The 25,282-nt window shown below is 42.5% G+C and overlaps 2 protein-coding genes across 3 annotated transcripts in view; one reads left to right on the forward strand and one right to left on the reverse strand.

Annotated features, from left to right (window-relative positions):
• The window catches only part of LOC126251354 (isocitrate dehydrogenase [NAD] subunit beta, mitochondrial), a 66,609-nt gene extending 52,882 nt beyond the window's left edge, over window positions 1-13,727 (forward strand). The window contains exons 8-9 of the mRNA XM_049951725.1: window positions 13,265-13,420; window positions 13,504-13,727. Of these exons, the coding sequence (XP_049807682.1) occupies window positions 13,265-13,420; window positions 13,504-13,578 (231 nt within the window). The 3' untranslated portion in view covers window positions 13,579-13,727. The remainder of the gene's footprint in view (window positions 1-13,264; window positions 13,421-13,503) is intronic.
• A 1,373-nt stretch (window positions 13,728-15,100) lies between these two features.
• Window positions 15,101-25,282, reverse strand: part of LOC126251353 (phosphoacetylglucosamine mutase) — a 103,827-nt gene continuing 93,645 nt past the window's right edge. For both annotated transcript variants that reach the window (XM_049951723.1, XM_049951724.1), the window contains 4 exons: window positions 24,015-24,172; window positions 15,962-16,139; window positions 15,336-15,451; window positions 15,101-15,256 (listed from right to left, as the gene is read on the reverse strand). In XM_049951723.1, coding sequence (XP_049807680.1) covers window positions 15,145-15,256; window positions 15,336-15,451; window positions 15,962-16,139; window positions 24,015-24,172 — 564 coding nt within the window. In that variant the 3' untranslated portion in view covers window positions 15,101-15,144. The remainder of the gene's footprint in view (window positions 15,257-15,335; window positions 15,452-15,961; window positions 16,140-24,014; window positions 24,173-25,282) is intronic.

Here is a 25,282-nt window from a genome sequence, read left to right on the forward strand (position 1 = left end):
TTTGTTTTCCCTCATTTTCAGTCAGTCCGGTTTGACTTCCCCTCTGTTGAAGGCCCTCCAGCACATGGAGGACTCATGATTCTTCTCCATGATACTGTCCATTATCACCCAATCCCCTTAAATAGTTCCTTCCAAGCTGTTGCTGTCTGTCTTTCCCTTTCTGGATACACCTCTTTTCTTTGTACCATATACATACCATTGACCACACCGATGGCAAGAGCTGATCTCCTTCATCCTCTCGGTCAGCTCCCGCCCCCCATTTGCTGGTTGGGGACTACAATGCCCACCACCAACTTTGGGGATCTCCGCGTCCTTGTACACGAGGCTCCCTATTGATTGCAGTCTTCTACCAAGCGGATCTTGTTTGCCTCTACACTGGGGAGCCTACATTTTTGTCTGCCTCCACGGCGAATTTCTCTCATTTAGACCTTTCGGTCGGTACTGTTCAGCTAGCTCGGCACTTTGAGTGGTTCACTCTTGCTGATACACATTCGAGTGACCATTTTCTGTGTGTCCTTCGATTGCAGCCACAACTTCCATCTATGCACCCGAGACGCTGGAAGTTTGACCAAGTCAGTTGGACACTTTTTTCGTCTCTAGCGACATTCGATAACCGTCACATTCCTAGTGTCGATGATCAGGTCACTCATGTTACAGAAGTTATTCTTACAGCCGCGGAACATTAAATACCTCGCACCTTCGATTTACCCCAGCACCCCCCTGTTTCTTGTGGGAATGAGGCGTGCCGTGACACAAAACATGAGCGACAACATGCTCTGCGCGTTTTCCGCCACCATCCTACTTTGGCCAACTGTATCTGCTATAAGCAGTTACGTGTGCGATGCCATCGCGTCATCTGTGATAGCAAGAAGGCAAACTGGGATTTCTTTACTAGCTCTTTTAACACCTTCACTCCCTCCTCAGAAGTTTGGAGTCGAATTCAACGGTTATCTGGTGCGCCTAGTTTCTCCCCGATCTCTGGGCTCACTGTTGCGCATGATACCTTAGTGGACCCCGTCGCAATTTGTAACTCATTGGGTCAACACTTTACTGAGATTTCGAGCTCTTCAAATCACCTGCCAGCCTTCTCCCGAAGAAACGTGCAGCGGAAGTGCGACCTCTTGCTTTCTCCTCTCCAAATAGCGAAAGCTATAATTCTGTTTTCTTCATACGGGAACTCCAACACGCACTCTCTTCTCGCTCTTCTGCCCCAGGACCGGATGATATCCACATCAAAATGTTGCTGCATTTATCATACTATAGTCTGTGCTACCTCCTTCGCCTATATAATCGAATTTGGACCGACAGTACTTTTCCCAGAAGCTATCGTTATTCCTGTTCCAAAACCTAGTAAGGACAAACATCTCCCCTCTAGCTAATGCCCCATTTCTCTCATGAGTAGTGTGTATAAGGTTTTGGAGCGTATGGTGAATTGCCATTAAGCCCGTTGGCTGGAGTGCTGAAGTCTTTTTAACACCTGCCCAATGCGGTTTCCGAAGGCATTGTTCTGCAGTTGACCATCTTGTTACTCTCTCCAATTATATCATGAACAATTTTCTCCGGAAACACCAAATGGTAGCAATATTTTTTGATCTGGAGAGAGCATACGATACCTGTTGGACAGGCATCCTCCATACACAGTTCTCTTGGAGCTTTCGAGGTCGGCTGCCCCTTTTTATTCGTGAATTTGTGGCAGAGCGCACATTTAAAGTGCGGGTGAACACTACTCTCTCCCGTACTTTTTCCCAAGGGCTCTGTGCTAAGTGTTGTACTGTTTGCCATCACCATAAATCCAATTATGGATTGTCTCCTTCCTGATGTCTCAGGCTCCCTTTTTGTGGACGATTTTACAATCTTCTACAGCTCTCAATGGACCAGCCTTCTTGAACGACTTCTTCAAGGATGTCTCAATCACCTCCACTCTTCCGCTTTTCTCCCAGTAAGACCATTTGTGTCAATTTGTGCATCATACGGAGTTTCTTCTTCCTTCCCTACATCTAGACCCTGTAGACCTTCCGTTCGCAGACGTTGCTTAATTCCTGGGTCTTAAATTTGACAGAAAACTGTGCTGGTCCTCCCACATTTCCTATCTTTCGGCTTGCTGTCTGCGATCCATCAACACCCTCCATGTTCTGAATGGTACCTCCTGGGGAGCGAACAGAGTGGTCCTTCTCTGCCTTCATCACACCTTAGTGCACTCGAAATTGGACTATGGAAGCATAGTTTACTCCTCTGCTCGGCTGTCTATTCTTCAGCAACTCGACTCTGCCCACCACTGTGGATTGCATTTAGCGTCTGGGGCTTTTTACACCAGCCCTGTGGAAAGCCTTTATGCTGAGACTGCTGACCCTCCGTGATCCAATCGGCAAGCTGTCCTGAGTGATTATGCTAGCCATCTGTCTTCCATGCCTGCTAATCCAGTCCATGACCTTCTTTTCGACACCGCCTTGGATTTAGGGTATGCAGGCCGCCCTGCCTCTCTATCACCACCGGGAGTCAGCTTCCGTCAACTGCTATGTTCTCTTTCTTTCCACTTTCCTAAAACTTTCTTGACAACTGGGGGTACGACACCGCCTTGGCTCTGTCCCCGGACCTGCCTGCTCCATGACCTTTGTTAGCTTCCCAAGGAAGGTACCTCTTCTCTCGTTTATCATCAGGCATTTGCTGCTCTATGCGCACAAGTGAAGGATGCCACATTTATTTACACTGACAGCTCAAAAACATCATTTGGTGTTGGGAGTGCCTATATTATTGGCGACACCCCTAATCGATTTCGGCTTCCTGACCAGTGTTCGGCTTTTACTGCGGAGCTTTACGCTGTTCTCCAGGCTTTCCAATACATCCGTCACCGTCAGCGGATACAGTGTGTTATATGCTTAGATTCTCTCAGTTCTCTCCTCACTCTCCAAGCTCTCTACCCTGTCCACTCTCTGGTCCCCCAGATTCAGGACTGCCTCCACTTGGGGGGCGTCTCTGTGGCATTCCTCTGGATCCATGGAGACGTTGGTATCCATGAAAAAGAGGCGGCCGATATAGCGGCCAAGGCTGCAATCTCTCTTCTTCAGCCTGCTGTTCGCATGGTTCCCTTCGCCACCCTAAGAGTATTTTATGTCGTTGTGTTGCTCTTTTATGGCACGCACATTGGTCTACACTTCCCAAGAATAAATTGCGGGACGTGATAGCTCTTCCTCCCGAACTCATCGCCGGGAGGAGGTAATTTTAACTAGACTCCGGATACGGTACTGCCTTTTTAGCCATCGGCATCTTTTAAGTGGCAATCCTTCCCCACTTTGTCCCTATTGCTCTCAACTGTGGACGGTGAGACACCTTTTACTTGAGTGCCCCTATTTTACTCCGCTACACACTCATCTACAGCTGTCGCCTGATATACCTTCCATTTTAGCAGATGACGCGCTCAGCCGATGGCGTTCTCGAATTTATTAGTGTTAGTGAGATGATGTCGGTCATTTGAAGCTCTTTTTGGGGAAACCTCCCCTCCCCCTTCTATAGTGGTTTTCTAAGCTTTCCTTCAGTTTTTTAGTTTTCCCACTTTTCGAGTTTCGCTTCCATTGCCGCTGATTTCCAATTTGGTTTATTTTTTTACCTTTCTCGAAGCCACAGACCGGGCGCTAACGAACGTAGCAGTTGTGCGCCTAAAAAAAAAATTAATAATAATATGCTGGCCGTTCTATGACTGTCTCTAAGAGTAATAGAATACATGACACTCCTTCTGATCCTACGGCCTTCCCCTCCCTGGTCACCCCTTGGGAAGAGGGTCAAGCTCGCCGGTCTGGGCTTAACCCTTTCCCTCGGTACCTGGTTTGTACCAGGACAGATGGCGAGAGTTTTGCCACTACCAAGCCTTTGTTTTTCGTGGAGACAATTGAAGGTGAGTGTGGCGAAGTGGAATCCATGAGTAAAAAGCAGTCCAGTTATTTGCTCATAAAGACATCTGCTGCCCAGTCTGAAGCCCTGCGTGATTGTGACCATCTTGGTGACATCCCAGTCTCCGTCGCACCCCACCAATCTTTGAACTCGGTACAGGGCATAATTTTCCACCGGGACCTTCTTCACCAAACTGACGATGAGCTCTGTGCAAATCTTGAGCAGCGAGGAGTCCAGTTTATCTGCCATATACAGTGAGGCCCTAAAAACAATCGCAGCAATACAGGTGCCTTTATCCTGGCCTTTGAGGGGGATCCCCTCCCGGTGAAGGTAAAGGTGATGTAAAACCTTACAGTCCACCATCGATGAGATGCTTTAAATGCTTACAGTTTGGACACATGTATTCCCGCTGCACCAATGACCCCCTCTGCGGTGACTATGGGCGCCCCCTCCATGACGGGAGTGCCTGTGCTCCCCCGCCAGTGTGCATAAATTGTAGTGTGCAGCATCCTCCACACTCACCACCATGCCCGGTGTATGTGAAAGAAAGACAGATTCAAGAGTACAAGACCTTAGATCGACTTACCTACACCGAGGCTTGTCGAAAGTATGACCGGCTCCATCACGTGCCTATAACTTCTACTTTTGCTTCAGTTACATCCATTCCCCATGCTACCTCCTCCTCTGCCCAGCCCCGCCCCATTCGCCCTTTCCTCAATCTCCCACTCCCCCTCTCCATCAGTACCCATAATACCCACCCCTTCGGGTGCTGCTGCTCCTCCCCCACCGCAGAAGTGCTCCCCTTCTTTGGGAGCCACCGCTACTGGAGCTCCCTCCCAGAAATCCCCTTCCCAGCACTCCCCTGAAAGGCGATCTGCAGGCGCGCTCCGCGGCTGGTGGGCGCCAAGATTGCCAGGCGTAATTCTGTGCCCGATCTCGCTGCAGTCTGCCCTTCACTTCCTTCACAAGAGAAGAAGCAGAAACACAAGAACAAGGGCAAGGTCCCTCCAGTACCCCCCTGAGGTGCTGACTTCCCCTCCTCCAGCCAATGAACCAACAGAGTCTGACCCCTCGTATATGACATTTCCCCATCCTCATTGGTGATGGATGGCGACTCAGCGGCGTGACCGGCTTCGGTCCATTTGCTTCCCATTTGGACTCCAGCTTGAGAATCCTCCAGTGGAATTGTAATGGCTATTTGAATCACCTCCCATAATTGCAGCCCCTTCTTTCCTCCTACTCTGCTGCTTGCATTGCTCTCCAGGAGACCCATTTTGTCAATTCTTACTCACCCACCATTCGTGGGTTCCACGCTTTCTGTCAGAACTAAATTGGCCCCTTGCAGGCTTCTGGTGGTGTTTGCACCTTGGTCTGCAAGGACATTGTTAATAAATGGGTTGCCCTCCATACCACTCTGGAAGCAGTTGCTGTCAGGGTCCATCTGGCCACTCTAATCACAATCTGTAGTCTCTATGTGCTGCCTGACAGGCCACCCGCATCCCTTGCCCTAACCACCCTTCAACAACTCCCTTCTTGCTTCTAGGGGACTTTAATGCCCACAACCCTCTTTGGGGTAGTCACACGATTACTGCCCTGGGCAGGACAGTTGAAGCTGTTCTGGCAGGGCTTGATCTCTGTCTCGTAAACACTGGCACTCCCACACACTTTAGTGTGGCATGCGGAACTTTCTCTACCATTGACCTTACCATTTGCAGTCCTGGCCTTTTTCCCTCCATTCAGTGGGTTTCCATGATGACGTATGTGGCAGTGATCATTCCCCAATTGTTTTGACCTTCCTTCAGTATATCTCGCTCCATCACCCTCCCAGGTGGGCCTTCTCTAAAGCTGATTGGGATGCCTTCTCCTCTGCTACCATCTCCCAATACTACCGCACAGTAATATTGATCAGTCTACACAGACTTTGACTGTCGCCATTGTTGCCGCAGCTGTTTCAGCCATTCCTTCTTCCTCTGGTTCCCCCCGTCGGAAGACGGTCCCTTGATGGACTCCAGAAATTGCTGTGGCCATAAAAGACCGCCACAGTGTTCTTAAACGCTTCAAGGGGCACCATTGTACTGCTCTCATTCTGGTCTTTGAACGATATGTGGCTGACATAGGACAGCAAACTCCCTCTTCACAAGTTCGGACGAAACTCTGGCGAGTTTTTGGCCATCATCGTCCTACCCGCGTTGCAGGAATTTCTGTGCATAGTGTTGTCCTTACCTGTCCGAACTTTGTCACAGCATTTCGCTCAACACTTTGCCCAAGCCTCTGCATCGATTCAGTATCCATCCACGTTCCTCCTTAAAGAGCGCTTGGAATGACTGCCTTTGTCTTTCGTTTCTTGCTGCTTGGAGCTATATAATACCCAATTTTGCGAGTGGGAATTCGCCAGCGCCCTCAACCTCTGTCCCAACGTGGCTCCTGGACCAGATCAGATACATAACCAAATGCTCCAACACTTAGCGGTGGCTGGCCACCGTCTTATACTGACCCTTTTCGACCCCCTGTGGAGCGAGGGGGTATTTCCTACCGTATGGCAGGAAAGCATTGTTATTCCAGTGTTGAAGCCTGGGAAGCCACCTCTTCAGTTGGATAGCTACCATCCAATTAGCCTTACCAACGCTCTCTGTGAGCTCCTTGAATCCCACAACCATTTGTCTTCGAGTCAAGGTGGTTTTCGCTGTGGCCGATCTACAGTGGATAACAGTCCACCTGGAGTCTGCTATCCAGTTGCCTTTTGCCCATTGACAACACCTGATTGCAGTTTCCTTTGACCTGCATAAAGCGTAAGACACCACCTGGCGCCACCACATCCTCACGACTGGGGCCTTCGTGGCGCTCTGCCCGATTTTATCCGTAACTTTTTTTCTTGTCACTCTTTCTGTGTCCAAGTTGGTTCCTAAGAGGAACCAACTTCCCATCAGCAAGAAAATGGGGTTCCACAGGGTTCCATGCTGAGGGTCCCTCTCTTTCTCATCGCCACTAATGGATTGGTAGCAGCTGCTGGGCCGACAGTGTCTCTCCCCCCCCCCCCCCCCTTCTTTGTATGCTGATGATTTTTTTATCGCGCTTCCTCCCATCATGGGCGCCACAGAATGCTCTCTCCCATGGCTTTCAGTTTTTGGTGGCCAAGTCGTGTGTCGTGCGTTCCTGCTATAGCTGTCAGTACATCTCCATCCGGACTATTCCTTGATACCTAATCCCTCAAGGTTGTGGACACCCATCGTTTTTTGGATCTGGTCTTCGATGCACTGTTGACATGGCTCCCTCATCTTCGCCAGCTGAAGAGCACGTGTTGGTTACATCTCAGTGTTCTTGGATGTCTGTGCAGTTCCACCTGGGGTGCAAACCGCTCTATTCTCCTGCGATTGCAAAAAGTGCTGGTCCAGTCTTGTTTAGACTACGGGAGCCCTGTCTATGGTTCTGCATCACCTTCGACATTGCATATACTAGATCCCATCCACCATTGTGGGTGCCGACTTCTGACTGATGCCTTCCGGACTAACCCTGTGATTAGCCTTCTCACAGAGGTGGGGATTCCACCGCTGCGAGTTTTTTGCCAACAACAGCTGATATCTTATGTGCCCCCTGCATTCGCTGCGCCCTGAAGCACCCTAATTATGGTCTCCTTTATCCAGACACGGAGATCAACCTCCTGCGGCGGCAGCCCCGATGTGGGTTTACCATGGCTGCCCGCATTTGGTCACTCTTTTCTGAGCTCCAGCACTTCCCTTTACCACCTCTTTTTTCCGCTGACACACGTACCCCTCTGTGGTGCGTCTCTCGGCCACAGCTCTGTCTTGATCTCTCCATCATTTCAAAGGATTCTGTTCCTCTGGAGGTCCATCGCCGCCAATTCTACCGTCTCCTCAGTTCATTCCAGGATTCCGAAGTGATTTGTACTGATGGCTCCATGGTTGCTGGCCACACTGCTTGTGCTTACACCTATGTGAGACACACAGAACTTCGTTCCTTGCCAGATGGCTGTAGTGTTTTTACTGCAGAATTGGTAGCCATCTTGCACGCACTGGACCATGTCTGTTTCTGCTCAGGACTGTCCTTTATTATCTGTAGTGAGCAGTTTGCATGCTATCGTCCAGTGCTGTCCTCGCCACCCGTTGGTCATAGCTATCCAGGACTCCCCTCTCCTTGATCAATGTGGATGCTCAGTGGTTTTCATTTGGACCCCAGGCCATGTTGGGATCCTTGGCAATGAACTTGCCGATCGACTGTGTAAATTGGCTACTAATGGGCCATGTCTTGCTAATGGCATTCCGGAAATAGACATTCACTCGGCATTACATTGTCAGGTTTTGGGACTTTGAAATGCAGAATGGCACACTCTTTCTTCGCCGAACAAGCTCAGGGCGATAAAGGATTCTACAGCTATGTGGCAGTCCTCCTTACGGCCTTTCGTAAAGCCTCTGTCGTCATTTGCCGGCTTCACATAGGCCATACTTGGCTGACTGACTGATGGTTATCTCCTCTATCGTGAAGACCCCCCTCTCTGTCGTTGTGGGTCAATGTTGACTGTGGTTCACCTCTTACTGGGCTTCCCTACTTAGCCGCCCTGCGGCGGACTTTTAGCTTTCCTGACTCCGTACCCCTGGCGTTAGCTGATAATGCCTCAGTAGCTGATCTAGTTTCACAATGTCTTCGTGATGAGGGTTTTTATCGCTTTATTTAAGGATGGGACCTTCAACCTTATCGGTGGGTGGAGGAGATGGCAGGCCATCTTGCTCTCCTCTTCACCCCGATTGGACTGGCTTCGACTGGGCTTGGTGGTTCATCCCTACCCTGTGCCTTCCCACTCCTTTCTTTATGGGGTCTGTTTTATCTTGTGTCTATCTCATCTACATGTGGTTCATGCCTCTGTCATTAGTCACTTTCTTTCTCTCCTCTCTTCTTCTGCCTTCTTCCTTCCTTCTCTGTCAATAATTTGTAATTTTATGGCCATTGTAGTTCCCTCTTATGGTGTGAGGTTTTATCTGTTTTAGTCATTCGAAGGTCAGAAGGACTGGTGACCGCGTGGTTTGGTCCCTTCTCCAATCCAACCAACCTTCAATGTCTACATCTACATACATACTCTGCAATACCATACGGTGTGTGGCGGAGGTACCTCATACCACAACTAGCATATTCTCTCCCTGTTCCACTCCCAAATAGAACGAGGGACAAATGACTGCCTATATGCCTCTGTACGAGCCCTAATCTCTCTTATCTTATCTTTGTGGTCTTTCCGTGAAATATAAGTTGGCGGCAGTAAAATTGTACTGCAGTCTGCCTCAAATGCTGGTTCTCTAAATTTCTTCTGTAGCGATTCACGAAAAGAACACCTCCTTTCCTCCAGAGGTTCCTGAAGCATTTCCGTACACTCACTTGATGATCAAACCTACCAGTAACAAATCTAGCAGCCTGCATCTGAATTGCTTATATGTCTTCCCTCAATCTGACCTGATAGGGATCCCAAATGCTCGAGCAGTACTCAAGAATATGTCGCATTAGTGTTTTATAAGCGGTCTCCTTTACAGATGAACCACATCGTTCCAAAATTCTACCAATGAACTGAAGACGACTATCCGCCTTCCCCACAACTGCTGTTACATGCTTGTCCCACTTCATACTGCTCTGCAATGTTACACCCAAATATTTAATAGACATGACTGTCAAGCACTACACTACTAATGGAGTATTCTGTACACCAATCACAAATCCTGTCCAAGTCATCTTGTATCCTCCTACAGTCACTCAACGACGACACCTTCCCGTACACCACAGCATCATCAGCAAATAGCCGCACATTGCTATCCACCCTATCCAAAAGATCAATTATGTAGATAGAAAACAGCAGAAGACCTACCACACTTCCCTGGGGCACTCCAGATGATACCCTCGCCTCCGATGAACACTCACCATCGAGGACAACGTACTGGGTTCTGTTACTTAAGAAGTCTTCGAGCCACTCACATATTTGGGAACCAATCACATATGCTTGTACCTTAGTCAGGAGTCTGCAATGGGGCACCGAGTCAAACACTTTCCAGAAGTCAAGGAATATGGCATCCGTCTGATACCCTTCATCCATAGTTCGCACGTGTACCGTACAATGGCTAGACACTGACTGCGTACTGTTCCCACCAAGGAGCAGCCCAGACCAACCACCAAAACCACCTTTTACATTGCGCCAAGCCACTTCCGTTGCGGAGGGGCTTCCCTTATCTTTTACATTTAACAATACATGTTCCCTAAGCATGAACCAACTTCCAATATACAAATTTTTCTTTGTGAACATACATTATATTATAAAATTTCATTATTTTACTCATTTAACTTTTTCCCTATATACATTGTGAACTTTAAATTTCCTGTCACACATCAATGACCTCAACTAACAAAGTACAAACACTTCATAATAACAGATACATAGTTACGTAGTCCAAATCTACTTCTAATCGATGTAGGTGTTACAACTGGCTCTGAGGCTTCAGGAATTCAGCATCAGAATGGTATCTGGAAGTATACACAAACGCAAGGACACTGACTACCTTTCAAGGAATCCATTCGAGAAATACAGCAGCGTACATGAAATCTCAGCTCACTGCATTAAATGACATTGCTGCTGAACAGAGAGAAGATTCAGCAATGCTGAAAATAATTGAAGTCTTTCAGTAAGAATGAGGAAATGACCAAAGGAGAATTCCAATAAATATGCAGAACATTGTTTAGAAGAACACATGGATGGAAATGATTGCTCAATATCGCAGCTCATCTACAACCAGCTGCCGTGAAGTTATTTCATGGTGCTCAAACATGTGGCCACCTGGGACTCTGGCCAGGTTTATACTGGTCATTAGCCACTTTAAGGAATGGAAATGGAAATGAGCGTTTGGCGTCATTGGCCGGGAGGCCCCTCGCGGGGCAGGTCCGGCCGCCATATCGCAGGTCTTATTACATTCGGCGCCACATTGGGCGACCTGCACGCCGGATGGGGATGAAATGATGATGAACACAACACAACACCCAGTCCCTGAGCGGAGAAAATCTCCGACCCAGCCGGGAATCGAACCCGGGCCCAGAGGACGGCAATCCGTCACGCTGACCACTCAGCTACTGGGGCGGACACTTTAAGGAATGCAAGCAATGGATTCATATGTCACATTTACCTCTGGGGTACCAATTCTGCCTACAGCAGCACCATTTCATTGAATTGTAATAGACTTCTTGGTCACATTTCTGAAGTTAACAAACAGAAATCAGTGGATAATAGTCTCAGCTAACTACTTCACACTGTACTCTGTCACCAAAGTTGTGCTGACTTCCAAAGCTCTGGAAATTGCAGTGTTTCTTGTAAAGGACATCACTTTGAAGCACAGAGAACCTCGTAGGATGATCTCTGGTTGTAGGAAAGAATAGTGTGAGGTAATTTCATGTTGCAACATTACCTACAGGATAAAAATTGTATACCAGCCACAGATGAATGGTCTCACAGAATGCTTTAATAAGATGTAGGCAGATATTCTCTCCATGTCAGTTGATTTCGAACGGAGGGATTGGGATTGCAGCTCAGCCGACTAAGGATTGCGTTCGTCGAAGTGAGCAGGAGGAGAAAGGAGGGAGGGATGGGAAAAGGTAGAAGACTGCTGCAAAGAAGGCAAACTTCTCGATATAATATTGGGTTGTTTTGAAAATCAGCCTTATGCACGCACAATTTGTTTATTTTTGTATTTACCCAGACATGTTTCGACACGTGTCCTTCTGTGAGTCAGATTTGTAAAGTATAATATGAAATTTATAATAATTTAACTGTTGTAGGCCTAATAATTGCTATATGTGCAATTTGCTTTGTTTCGTTTAGATGCTCACCTTAAGGTGCAAAATGAGCTGCATTATTATACACTTTTTTGTCATTTTTTTTTGACAGCATGTCGCCTGCAAACTAGCCATGAAGAAAATTAATGCATATTTATCAAGAACTGTTTCTTGGGTAGAGGATATGTGCATTTATGTACTTACATATTTTCGTACTGTTGCATGTCTAGTTGGTGTCTCGATCAGTGGCTATTCAGTGTACTGTTCCCACACAGTTTTTCACAGAATTTGTGCTCATTAGTTCACTTCACATGCACTTAAACAAAATGTTGCGAAACATGATATGAACAGACACTTCTGACACCATTCTCTGTGAAAGATGTTATGTTGTTGCTGCTGCTCAGTTGTTCATCATTGTTCTTGTGTTTGTAGAGAGGTGGAAAAAGGTTGGGGAGGGAACCGAGAAAACAAAAGGTTTTTCCTTTTTTTGGCTGTTTGAATGTTATGTTTTACATGGGGATGTGCCTTTTTATAGTTCATTGAGTGTTCCAAACAGTGTTTTGTTGCATAGTTTTGTGTTTTCATTCAGGGTTGTCTTTCCTTGTATTATTGCATGTGATAGTTCTCCTCTCTTGTGAGTTTTTGATAGACACTTGCTTCCTCTGAGGATCTTAAGATCAGTCTCCATGTTATTTGGGTTCTTGTTTTCTTGTATTAGATGATCTGAAAAAGTGGAGTGTGTACTATCACTTCTTAGGGATCTAAGGTGAACTAAAAGTTAACTTATAGATTCCTGCTTTGGAGAATTTGTCTCCTGAGGTGTTCTAAGTGCTTAGATTTTTCTGTACTGTGTTATTTGTGCGGAATGATATTTGTAGCCCTTGTTTCTTCTATATATTTCCCAGCCTGTGGACGTTTTTGTTACTGTATGTTAGTATGTACATGCTGTCCTCTTTGTAGGGTGTTTGTCTGTAGTTTGTGTTCTTGGTTATCTGTTGTGGCTGATGATTTGTTTGTGGTTTGTTCTCCTTTGTGTGTTGTACCCATTATCTTTGGCAATTCGGTGTATTGTGTTTAGTTCCTGTGTGTAGTTGAGTTTGTCCAGTGGAGTTCTGTTGAACCTATGTAGCATACTTGAGTTTTTGTGCTTAGGGTTGGTTGGAGTTGATGTACTTGTGGCTGTAGGTTTCCTGAAAATTCCAAACTTATGTTTGTTGTTGATTCTGTGTATGGTGACGTCTAAGAAATTAAGATTCATTTCCTTTTGTCTCAATGGTGAATTTTATTTTTGGATGAACTGTGTAATTGTTTTATTTAGGTGTCGGTTTCATCAATCAAGCAAATGATGTCATCCACATATCGGTACCAGTATATAGTCTTCTGTTTGTTTGGCTGTAGAAAGAAATGTAACTTACCTCATTATACTAAAGATAAGTTTTAAAGTTCATTAATATTGTTTTCCAACGTGATTGCCCTCAGGTTAGACCAGATATTGGATCCCAGTAACTGTGAATGTGTAAGTAAAGAAACAGAGATGTAATATTTGTTGTTATTTTGAATTTTCCAGGGTGCAAGGCACACTTTTTCTGAAGCAGTGGGCAAAAATGTTGCAAATCCCACAGCAATGTTGTTATGTGCGGCGAAGATGTTGAGTCATGTTAATCTTCATACTTACAGTGAAATGATACGTAATGCAGTTAACCGTGTACTCCAAGATGGCAAGGTATTACTGTAATAGTTTATTTAATTTATGTATTTAATTCTAATAAATGTGATATACTAACATTTCCTTGTTCCTAATTTCAGGTAAAAACAAAGGATATTGGTGGCCAGTCAACAACAAATGAATTCACTTATGCTGTGATTTCAAACTTAGGCTGAATAGTGCTGTGACTTGTGTGTGTATATAATTATTTATTTGAAGTTGTACCTGCCACCTGCATGTAAATTAGGGGTCAAAGTTGTCTGTCCCCATGCTTTTGTAAATGTTAGTTTGTGATTAAAAACTGAAAATGTAAACTACAGTGGAACTCAGATTTTACATCATAAATTTGTAGCCTCCTGTGAAAAACCAGTAAGATCAATGCTAAAAATTCCCCAATTTTACACTTCTTGCTATTGACATTTGATGGGAGTAAACAAGTAACAAGTGGTGGCAGAGTTAAGGAAATATTTTAGGCTGTTTTGGAGAGGGGGAAATGCTGGCATTATCAACATTTAGCTTCACCATGCAATCAGGATAAAACTACTGCCAGGTAACAGAAAAACAGAGTTGACACACGAGCTGGTTTGTGGTGAAGGAGCCCAGCCACCATCTTTTCTTGTGTCACTTAAACTCAGTCTCACCTATTTGCATGTATTTCCTATGTAATGTATTCAGCAACAATATTAATAAAGACCAAGTCCCGAAGAATATGCTCGCTCGTAATAGAGGAAACGTAGTCCATTTTTAGCCAGTGAACTCACCCAATAGCCAGTGCTACCAACACATAACATGAGCTCTTCCCCCTGGATGTGCAGAGGGGGTCCTTCAATGACTGGAGTGCAGGTAGGGATAAAAGCATTTTCTGAAGTGTTGGAAATATACTTTTCATGCAGATGATGCTATGATAGAGATGCCAGACAGAAATAGAACAAGGGTTTTGCAATAGCACATTTTAAAGACTTTACTGTTCAAATTTGACATGATACAGTTGCAGCAACTACATACACTACTCATACATATTTTGATCCATACACTAGATTGTAAAAATTGGCAGCAGTGATAGTGCATGAAGCAGAACTGTAGCATCTGAGCTTGCTTTCAAACTTAATAAGGTTGTGGTCTGAATTGTGAGCATATTAAGTGCAGCTCATAAGGAAAGTATTAAACAAAAACAGCAACAGTGACAAAGTGACATGTCCATATTTATGCTTTAACCACTTAGCTGCAGTGATGTTTTTGGTTTAATTTAACGTGTTCATCAGTTTTTGCTTTTTTTCTGGGGAGCAAACAGGATGATCTCTCAAATGCGTGTTTTGAATATGTAATTTGTGGTCGTACCAAGTTGGTAAATAGCCCTATTACCTTTTACCCAGACACCAGTTTCAATTTTTTGCTGTTCCTGTATGTGGCTTAACTTCCTCATTTATGCCTCCCTCTCTCTTTAGTGTGTAACTTCGTAATCATGGGACTGATAACCTCCCCTCAATCAATCAATTTTTGCTGTAACAGAATGTAATGAAATGCATTACCAAAAATTATTGCTTAAACATTGTACTGTACATTTAATTTCTTTCACTTAAATTTTATACAAATTATTGGAGAGGATTGAGAATTTTAATCATTTCCTCAATTTTGTGGTTTTTAATGTTACCCACACTTAACACTGATCTTTCACACCAGGAAAAGGAAGCTACAAAATTGATATTCAGAATTTTATTCCACAATATTCTGATTCAATACATTCAAACTGTGAACTCTGAAACAGCTTCAGCCACTTTTTGAGCCAGTTCATCACAATGTTCTCTAGTATCAGCCTCAGCATAAACACGGACAACATCCTCTGTGCCAGAAGGCCTGCAAGTAATTCACAAAAACACTGAAAATCTGAAACAGTATGGACTCCCAAGATTAACAAATATTAAGTTATACTCACCGAATGAAAGCCCTTCCACTGGGGTACTGAGATACAAGCTGATCCACTCTGTCTTGAAGACCCAAAGGTGATACACATTTCCGCTCAGCATCAGTAGTCTTAATTAAATTACGATCCTATTAAAACAGACCAAACACGAAAGTAACCTTGCCTCAAGAGTGTGTATAGTGTGTTCCTTGTTGAAAAACTAGCATGACAAATCAATCCTTAACTCAAAAAGTTGCTGTAGTAGGTGAAGGGGGACCAAAATTTGAACTGATGTTAAACATAGGCCAACTTCTGTGTTGAGAAAATTGTATTTTCAAACATTGAGAACTGACTTGACATGTTATTGCTAAAGGTGCTTTTTACATATGTCTGTCTCAGTGGAAATGTCAAAAATTATCACAGTTGTCATTTGTACTGCTGCAATTCATGATTTAGTATTTCATTGGGTAAATTTTTTTACTGTAACTTTTAGACTGCAGAGGGAAGTAAGTTTTACTTGAGTAACTATAAATGGCATTCACTACCAAATGCTTAGAAGGGTGATATGTCCTTCCCACAGTTATAGGTTGTTTGCTTTATTAATCTACTCACATGAAGTTTAAATCATTAATGGCCAACAGGTAATAAATATTTCTCACCTTGACAGTGACCTTGAGTAGCTTGTTAGGCAAATCTGTATAGGCTGCAGCCCAGTCCATAACAGACCATCCACGTGCACTTAGCACCGCCTCTACTAGCAGGAGGTCAGATAGTGCATCTCCAGTTGCTTGATTGATTATTTTCATGGTTGCAAGGAGTTGCTGTGCAGCATCATTACTAAAACATGAATATATACATGGATTCAAAAGCTATTTAACAGTGCTGTGAATTTAGATCTCCTTTCAGTAACTTCATGTAAAGTCCACATGCTATATTGTTTTGTCTGAAAATAGTTCCATTGCCTGTTATCTCAACTGAGTGTACATTAGTTATGTGACAATCTAGTATCATTTAAAACCATAGTTGCATCAATAAACTCAGAATTTTACCAGTGTGATATTTGGAATGTTACAAGCAATGAAAGTTGAAGACTACATTTTATCCATATTTATTTGACTTAAATGAACTCAAAATATTTGATGGAAACCGTTTTTCTTAATACAGTAAATTTGTTGTAAAATTGTATTGTAATTTCAATGCAAGATCAGTTCTAACTTCACTGCATTGTCCTGTTGTAATCCCTGGAAGCTCAAAAGTTGCACAATGAACATTTTACTACCTCTGGCACTACTTACGAGCTGAAAGGAGTGTAAAGTTAATACACAAAGCTGTACAGATATATGGTCGGATCCTGATAAGATTCCAAATGTTAAGAAATGTAAAATCTTGCAGTTACAATATTACGAGTCACAATTGGGAACAGTCGACTCGCACAAATACCTGGGTGTACCATTTTTATACTGGAATGATAAAAAATGGCATAAAGCAAATTGCATTTCTTACTTGAAACAACATAAGCACTCCCTAACCAATTACAAATATTGACAGTTTTTAGTCAGGACATATTTCCCGACTTGCTTCACTCTTCAGAGGACAGACTTAGCCATCTACTGATGAAAGCAGTATCTAGTTAAATCGGGATTCTGAAGCAATGAGAGCATTCTCCGAAATTCGTGTAGTAAGCTCATCATTTTATCAACTGTAGACTGAAAATGAAATCCATTCTAAGTGCCACAAATGAAAAAATATCGTTTAATCAAAATGTGGGCTATGTGCCTAACACTACTCAGTTAAATCTGGGCTACCTGATATTTACTGTGGAAGTGGTTCGAATAATTGCCACAAGAATGCATCTGACTCATGTGCCAGAGGCCCAAAACTGCCACATTAGCCATTGCATTAGTCTGAGTTTATGATTCCATGGTGTAGGAAATGTTTGTTTATTAATAAAATGTTTGTTTAGTGCTGTTATGGACATGGTAAAGAAAAGCTGTGAAGGAACTGTTCTCAACTCAAGAAAAAACTGTGAGTTAAAGGGGAATCCAACCAGAACATTATGCTACCTGAAAAACAACCTCAACCTGCTGAGAAGTGTGAGGTCTCCTTAGACTGTGTCAGAGTTTTATGTAATGTTCGTCACAGAAGACCGTTTTTGACAACAGTGATGAAAAGGGAGATTTCTCTGACTTAACCAAGGCAGCAAAAGACTAAATCTGAGAATTTCAAAGTTTTCTCGGATGAAAAAATACTACTTTTGGTGAATCAGCACCACGGGGTCAAGAAAGGAGTTAAAAGGTAAATAACAAAAGAATTGGAAACTGGGAAGGAGATTGAACAATAAGAAAAGATGATTTGGAAAAGTGGTTGTTATAGTGACAGGCATTGTCTACAGACTGGTTTCTGAGTGGGAAATGATTGGTACTAACTATTATTTCAACACTGATCTGTGGACTGTGTCTTGTGACAAGCGTTTTTATTGTGTGCAGCTTCAATAAAGTGTGTCTACTGCCACCTTAAAAGTAAAAGAATGTTTTATTCTGATTTGCTCATCAAGCTGCTTCATAGTTTTATTATTAAGATAATATTTAAGATCTCATAACCTGAGATAAACAGAAATCTTTACATTTGTACTTACCATGTAAGTAAGACAGATTCGAGCTGCGGAAGCATGATTTCAGAGTTGTTTACCTGAGAAATGTTATGTCATATCTAATAATGAATAAATATAGTATTGAAGTTTTGGCAGAATGTAAACAAATTGAGAGTGAAAGTAAGAAAGTAACAACACCAAATAAACATGCAGGTAGGGGTGTGTGTGTGTGGGGGGGGGGGGGGGGGGGGTGCGAAGATGATTGGTGATTTACCATAACAGTCTATCTGAAATAACATATTGCCAAATGTATTCTTTGGTAATCATTACTGAATATCCTACTTTTAAGGAATATAGATCTATTCCTGTAATCTGTTACTTTGTAAGTCAAAATAAAAAATCTTACAGCAGGAGCCACTATTTCATTTATGGTATTTCCACAATTTAGTTTTGTTTTCTCACAGAACAATATTTGTCACTATTTCTGCTTATTTCTAACAGGGTTTTTAATAAATTATCTTCCTTCAGCTATAAGTTGCAATACAAATTTGGGAACTTCCAGTGGAGGAAAGCAGCCAAAATCTGTTGTTGCTATGATTGTTCCCTTCTGTTCTAGAGTACTGTGAACAGTCTCCTTTTATGCAGAAACTTATGTGGAGTTGCTTAGGTCCATTGTTTCTATCATTGTAAGGAGGAGAAACTTAAAAAGTTATTGATGAGACCACACAATGAAATGTATGCTGTTGTACTGCATTTACAAAATCATATTATTGAGAACTTAGGCATTCTGCTGAGGTATACCAGCTTTGGTCCTTCATCACTACTGCACAACACTTATTAATCCTCGAGCGGAACACGAGAGGGCTCACAGCGTATTTGTACACATGTCAAGAGTAGCTGTGTTTTTGTTACCAAGATAAACATGTAGGAACAAAATCTAAGTTTAGTTAAAAATGATAAACTTTCATTTTATGACCTGTATCAGTGTTTAACTAAACAATAATAACATAAACTTTCATTATATCACTCTGATGCTGCTTACAGTGTTACCCAACAGTATTGACACATTCGAAGCCTTAAATAGCGCAGCTGCATCAGACCACAGCCAACCACTTATTTGACTGCTAATTATCTCAGAAACAACTGCCTCATTGTGGGATTGTGCAACTAACTCAGAATCTGTGTCATTTTCTTGCTCAGATCTTTCATTTTTTTCTCACCTAGCTTGCCATTGATTTGAAATTACTGCTGCTCAATTGGACGTATGACAGCAGAAGTTAGCAATGTGCCAGATGAAGCAATGATGATGAAATAGGTATGGACTCACAGCAACAATGGAACAGTACAACGGACTTATTTGTGGTTGGTGCACCTTACACACAGGAGTGTCCGTTCAAGGGTTAAAGTCACATTTCCACAGACAACGAAAACTTGCACAATCATCCGCCCCCACCACCACTGCCTCAGAAGCCACATGTACAGTCAGAATTCTACTGGAATTGTTTTCAACATGATGTCAACTCCAATAAACCATGTGGATGAAAAAGTAATTTTGGAGATTGTAGGTCAAGGGTACAGAAATGTTAATGAACACAAATGAAAGTATTTTGAACAGAAAAATCAACTGCTGTTTGAAGAGTAAATGAATGAATAAAACTTGATTTTGATTCGTATTGAGCCATATTTCTTGTTCCGTACAGAAGGCAGATACCTATGTCAGATGACATGGCAACTTGCATTAACCCATTAGCGCCTTGTGTTGCCATATGGCAATGTTTGTAACACTTTTTTAAAATCGTTGATTCCACGACATCAAGGAAGCGAGAGTGTTGGCAGCACTGGATTCCATTCCGCAAGACTGTAAAGATCACAACAATGCAACATTTTTAACAATACATTTAAATTCTGCGGCGTAAGCAGTGTTGGAAGTCGTCGTTTACTGAATGACGAAGAAAAATGGAGTATAAGTTCGAGTAAGTATGATTTACACAGTAACTTACGATATATAATTTGGTTTTTTAGTATGATTGTGCTTTAAATACTCAAATATATCTTCTTTGGAGGTTATTGCTTGCTGTGAAATAAATTATGTTCGTTTAGGCCATTTGAACGTCGGTGTTGCCATTTGGCAATGCTAGGCGCTTGTACTCAGTAAAAGGACAAATTTTCTCTTTTTCATTTTAGAAGAGGTTTCTCACTTGTTGAGGTGCTGGAGATTCTTTATAATGACGATATTGAAGGTGATGTGTTTGTTGAGTCCCCAGATCCGAATGTAGACATAGATGAAAATTCGGGAAATGAACATGTTGTCGGGTAAGTATGCCTATCATTGGTTTGTAATTGTTTGTATACTGATGCCGACTTTATTATGATTTGCTATTTCATTTCTTATTTTTATAGATTATTAGACAACCTGTCCTCTGGTCAACTACGAGCTAATGCTGAAAAGGATGCCAAATAACGGAAGGATCGGTGTTGATTATGAGCACTGTAACCCACCGGCACCATAAATGCGTACTGCACAAGATCCAATTGTACCTGAATGTTAGATGTCGCCATACAAAACAGTTGGATTTTGTATAATAAAGCAAGAAACCAAACTATATCAAGAGAGAAGTAGCAACAGTGTACTTGCAAAGCCACCAAGCTTTACCAAAAGCAGCCGGGAGACCATCTGCATCAAGGGCATGTTCCGACAGCCACATATCAGATTCAATTAGGTTTGATAAGACTGACCACCTCGTCCAGCACACAGAAGGAAAGACGAAGAAAAGGTGTGCACACAAGGACTGTAAATCTATTGTGAGAACAATGTGTTCAAAGTGTAATGTGGGATTGTGTATTGACTGTTTTCACGTAAAATAATGCTGAGTTCAAGGTTTGATTTTTTATTATTAATTGTACTGTGTTGTAAAGTATCAATCGTATGATGAAGACTGAATAATAAATTTGCACAAAACTTGTATATGTAATAAGAAATTTCAATAACCTACTTATTTTAGTTGAAGTTGTAATCCATATAAATTTAGGTAGCGAAGGCGCCTAGCGTTGTCATATGGCAACATAAATATCTTGTTAATGGCGGTAATGACTTTCGTTGAAACAACTCTGTTGTGTCATTTATGCCTTTTACAGACATACTAACGAAAAAATTTTTTTAAAAAATCACGAAAAAATTAATTCCGGTGCTAATGGGTTAAGCTGCATGTAACACCAAGGTACCTGACAGCTGGAGATTCTCTCAGTGTGTTATGCTAACTGCTACTTACAGTAACCAATAACAGATTGGAAAGTAAAATTCTAATCTAAACAGTACTCTCCTTTGAAACTTCCTGGCAGATTAAAACTGTGTGCCGGACCGAGACTTGAACTCGGGACCCTTGCCTTTCGTGGACAAGTGCTCTGCCAACTGAGCTATCCAAGCACGACTCACGCCCCGATCTCACAGCTTTACTTCTGCCAGTACCTCGTCTCCTACCTTCCAAACTTAAAAGCAGCTCTCCTGCGAACCTTGCAGAACTAGCACTCCTGAAAGAAAGGATATTGCAGAGATATGGCTTAACCACAGCCTGGGGGATGTTTCCAGAACGAGATTTTCACTCTGCAGCGGAGTGTGTGCTGGTATGAAACTTCCTGGCAGATTAAAACTGTGTGCCGGACTCGAACTCGGGACCTTTGCCATTTGCGGGCAAGTGCTCTGCCAACTGAGCTCTGCAAGGTTCGCAGGAGAGCTTTTGTAAAGTTTGGAAGGTAGGAGACGAGGTACTGGCAGAAGTAAAGCTGTGAGATCGAGGCGTGAGTCGTGCTTGGGTAGCTCAGTTGGCAGAGCACTTGCCCGCAAAAGGAAAAGATGCCGAGTTCGAGTCTCAGTCCGGCACACAGTTTTAATCTGCCAGGAAGTTTCATATCAGCGCACACTCCGCTGCAGAATGAAAATCTCATTCTGGAGTACTCTCCTTTGTTTTAATTCTTAGAGTTAGTGACAGTTCTGAAAGGTCAAAGGTTGTAAATTTTACTTTTTCTGTACTTAATTTTGTACCAAATGTACTATTTTCCATATCCAGTCATCATTCAGTGATTTCACCAGTAAGAACATAGTTGGGAGTTGCACGGGATTTTTGTTTAGGTCAAGAGTAGCAGTCTCCAGCATACTTATTTTCCAGGAACATTATACACAATCATGTCTTGATTGCAGTGTACATCGAAAACATCTGCAAGTTAAGTGCACGGTACACACAATTATATGAGTGTGGATAAATGACAATTATGGCTAGAATCATACCGCAGTGTAACAAATTTAAGAGTTAAGACCAAACTTCAGTGACTATAAAACATAAGCTATCTCAGAGCATTCTTGATCTACTACTCATGAGGAGGAAAGCTGTTTTGTTCAATCCTGATCACTTTTGTTCAAGGCACTGATCTAAGATCATAATAAAATAAGTATCACATTGTTGGTTATCAAATGTAATAACATGTAGAATGGGACGTTATTGTGTATTCACAACTGAAGATCAAATGCTGTATCATTATTGTCATGTGCATCATGACAGATTTACTATATGCTGTATTTGTTCCCGATTTATAATTGAATGGAGATTTTGGTTATGGGTTGTCACATATCTGATTATGATGTCGCAACACAGTTGAAGATGATTTGGTTATGACAAACTAGTAGTGTAATAAATTAATACAGCTGTATGTAACAATGAACTTTTCAACAATTATTCAGATGGAAAAACCACACATGAACCAAAGAACTAAATTAATATCCTGAACTTGCTATTGCACACACTACATGTAGCTAGGAGCCCAAACATTGCAAGTGCAGTATCCTGCAATGTAGCATTCTGTGTCATTGGCTGACTGTGTTGCTACACAGTACAGCACAGTGTGGCATTTCCACTGTCGAGTATGTGACAGGAGCCCACCTCCTTTCTTAAAATACCCAGATGGAGGGAGCTCTGCTGGTAACATCATTCCTTCAGTGTCGTGCATTCAACTGGCACAGCCTCTGCACCAGTCATTGGTGAAATGTATGGCTAAGTTACTCCAGCCACATCAAACAGCATAACTGACTAACCAAAGCTGCTGATCTACAAGTCATCAGCTAGCCCTGATGTTCTGTGCTACAAAACTTGGTCTGCCAAAGCAAGCCTACAGAGGGGGTGCCACTGCTTGACACTCTAGCCAGTCTCAGAGTGTCCCAGGTTTGACATGGTGCTTGCACACTTCTTGCCAGCATCGCAGAGTGCCAGCAGTACTCTACCAGCTGCTGCTGTCTCAGCATACAGCTGGGGATGTCACAATTGGCACATAAGCCACTACTGTCAAAGTAGTGTATGGAAGGAGTCAAGTAATAAACAATGTTCCTGTTGAGTAAGCATTCCTGTCTCTGTGCCTGTGGCAATACTGTAGAACACGTCCCACAGCTTTCTGTTAAAGCCACTCCACAGCCAGAGCCGGCCCTCCCATAACAATTATAATCATTCTATTAAAAATAATACAACTGTACTTAAATGTAGCAAATTATTTGCAAGATTGTACTGTAATTACAATGCAAGATCAGTTCTAAATTTACTGCATTGTCCTGCTGTAATCCCTGGAAGCTTAAAGGTTACACAAAGAACACATTACATATAAAATCTTGCAGTTCACTAAATATCTTCAATTACGACATAATGAGTCATAATTGGGGACAGCCAACTCATACAAATACCTAGGTGTATCATTTTTGTCCAAGAATGAAACGGAATGATCACAGAGGCATAAAGCAAATGGGGGAATTCGTGTCACTGGCAGGATGATGGGAAAACGCAATCAGTTTAGAAAGGAGATCAATTACAAAACACTCATACAACCTATTGTAAAATAGGGCCAACAAAGGATACTGAATGTATACAAAGAAGGGCAGTATGAATAGTCAGACATTTACTTAACCTGAGAGACTGTCATAAATATGAGGGGAATAAAAACTGGCAGAGCTTGGAGATAAATGCCAACTATTCCATGAAAGCTTACTTTTACAGTTTCAAGAGCCAGTATTAAGTGAGGTGAGTTGTTAACATCCAGTAATTTGGACTACTGTGATTTTTGTTTCAGAATATAACAAAATATATTACCTAGAATCTGCAGCAGACTTTATTATAAGCTCATCAGCTTTCTGTCCAAACAACACAGTTCCATGGCCATTGGCTTCAAAATATACACCAATATCAAATTCTTGTGCCTTGTGATGCAGATGTTTGACACCAGTTGGTACACATACTACTGGGACATGCTGAAAGGAAATATTTAATTTATAATATTTTAATGTCATGCGGAATACAGTGCTATCTGCAGTGGCACTAGGTGTATTATACTGTATAACAATAACTTTCGTATCTCTACATGAAATGCCTTCCTTATGTTAGTTGACCTCGGTCATATTTGATAATTACAAAAAGTCTCTTGATACAGATAGATTGTAAGAGTAATGCTCTTAACAGTGTACATTCTGATGTGAATAGTGCCACATGGAATTACCCTGTATCAGAGGTATAACACTGCAAAGATTACGGCAAAATGCACGCCAATTCTGATCCATGTTACGATGGACATGAAAGGTGAGAAACAAGGATTGCTAGAGTTTAAGAACAAGTTGACAACACCTGAACAAAGAACACAAACTCAGTGAGGAAAGATTGGGTGAAGGAATTGGTTATGGCTTTATTGCAGGAACCACTGTGAGACAAGTCAAGATAGCTTCAGTTATTGAAACACAGCCCACCATAAATTAAGAAATTAATGACAATCACAGCACATGGTGCAAAACAACTTTTCATGTGTTCTTCCTTTGTTTTGTGTAAGTAAATATTGCAGGAAGTGAATCTACCAAGAAGAGAGGGTTGTTAGGAAAAAAGGAGGAGGAAAGGGCATTGTGGAAAAGAGGAGAGGCCTTAATTACATCACAATGAGGATTTTTACGGATTGCTTGATGAGGAACAAAAACTAATGGGCTGCTCAGCAACCCATCTGCATTACAGACAGCAAGGTGACTCAAAAGTCTGTTACCCTCTTGACTAAATATATAATGGGTGACACACAGACGGTTTACTTGAGGTGTCCGATAGCACATTATCAGCAACTAAACTGGTTGTGTTGGTCCTAGGCTCTTGGCTTGAGAAGCACTTAGGTCTGGGCAGACACTAACTGCAAACACAGTTCTGCTGTGAAATACCACTGTCCCCACATCACACCAATTCTTTCGGTATCCTGGCAGGCCACGAGTAGGATTGTCTATGGCCTTATTACCACACATGAACTGTCAAGTTGTTTGGACACAGTTTAAAGACCCCTGGAAGTAACGGACTGGCGAAACAAAACTTGGTTAAATACACAATGAAGCTTA

This window comes from Schistocerca nitens, chromosome 4 (genome assembly GCF_023898315.1).
Source record: "Schistocerca nitens isolate TAMUIC-IGC-003100 chromosome 4, iqSchNite1.1, whole genome shotgun sequence".
NCBI lineage: Eukaryota > Metazoa > Arthropoda > Insecta > Orthoptera > Acrididae > Schistocerca > Schistocerca nitens.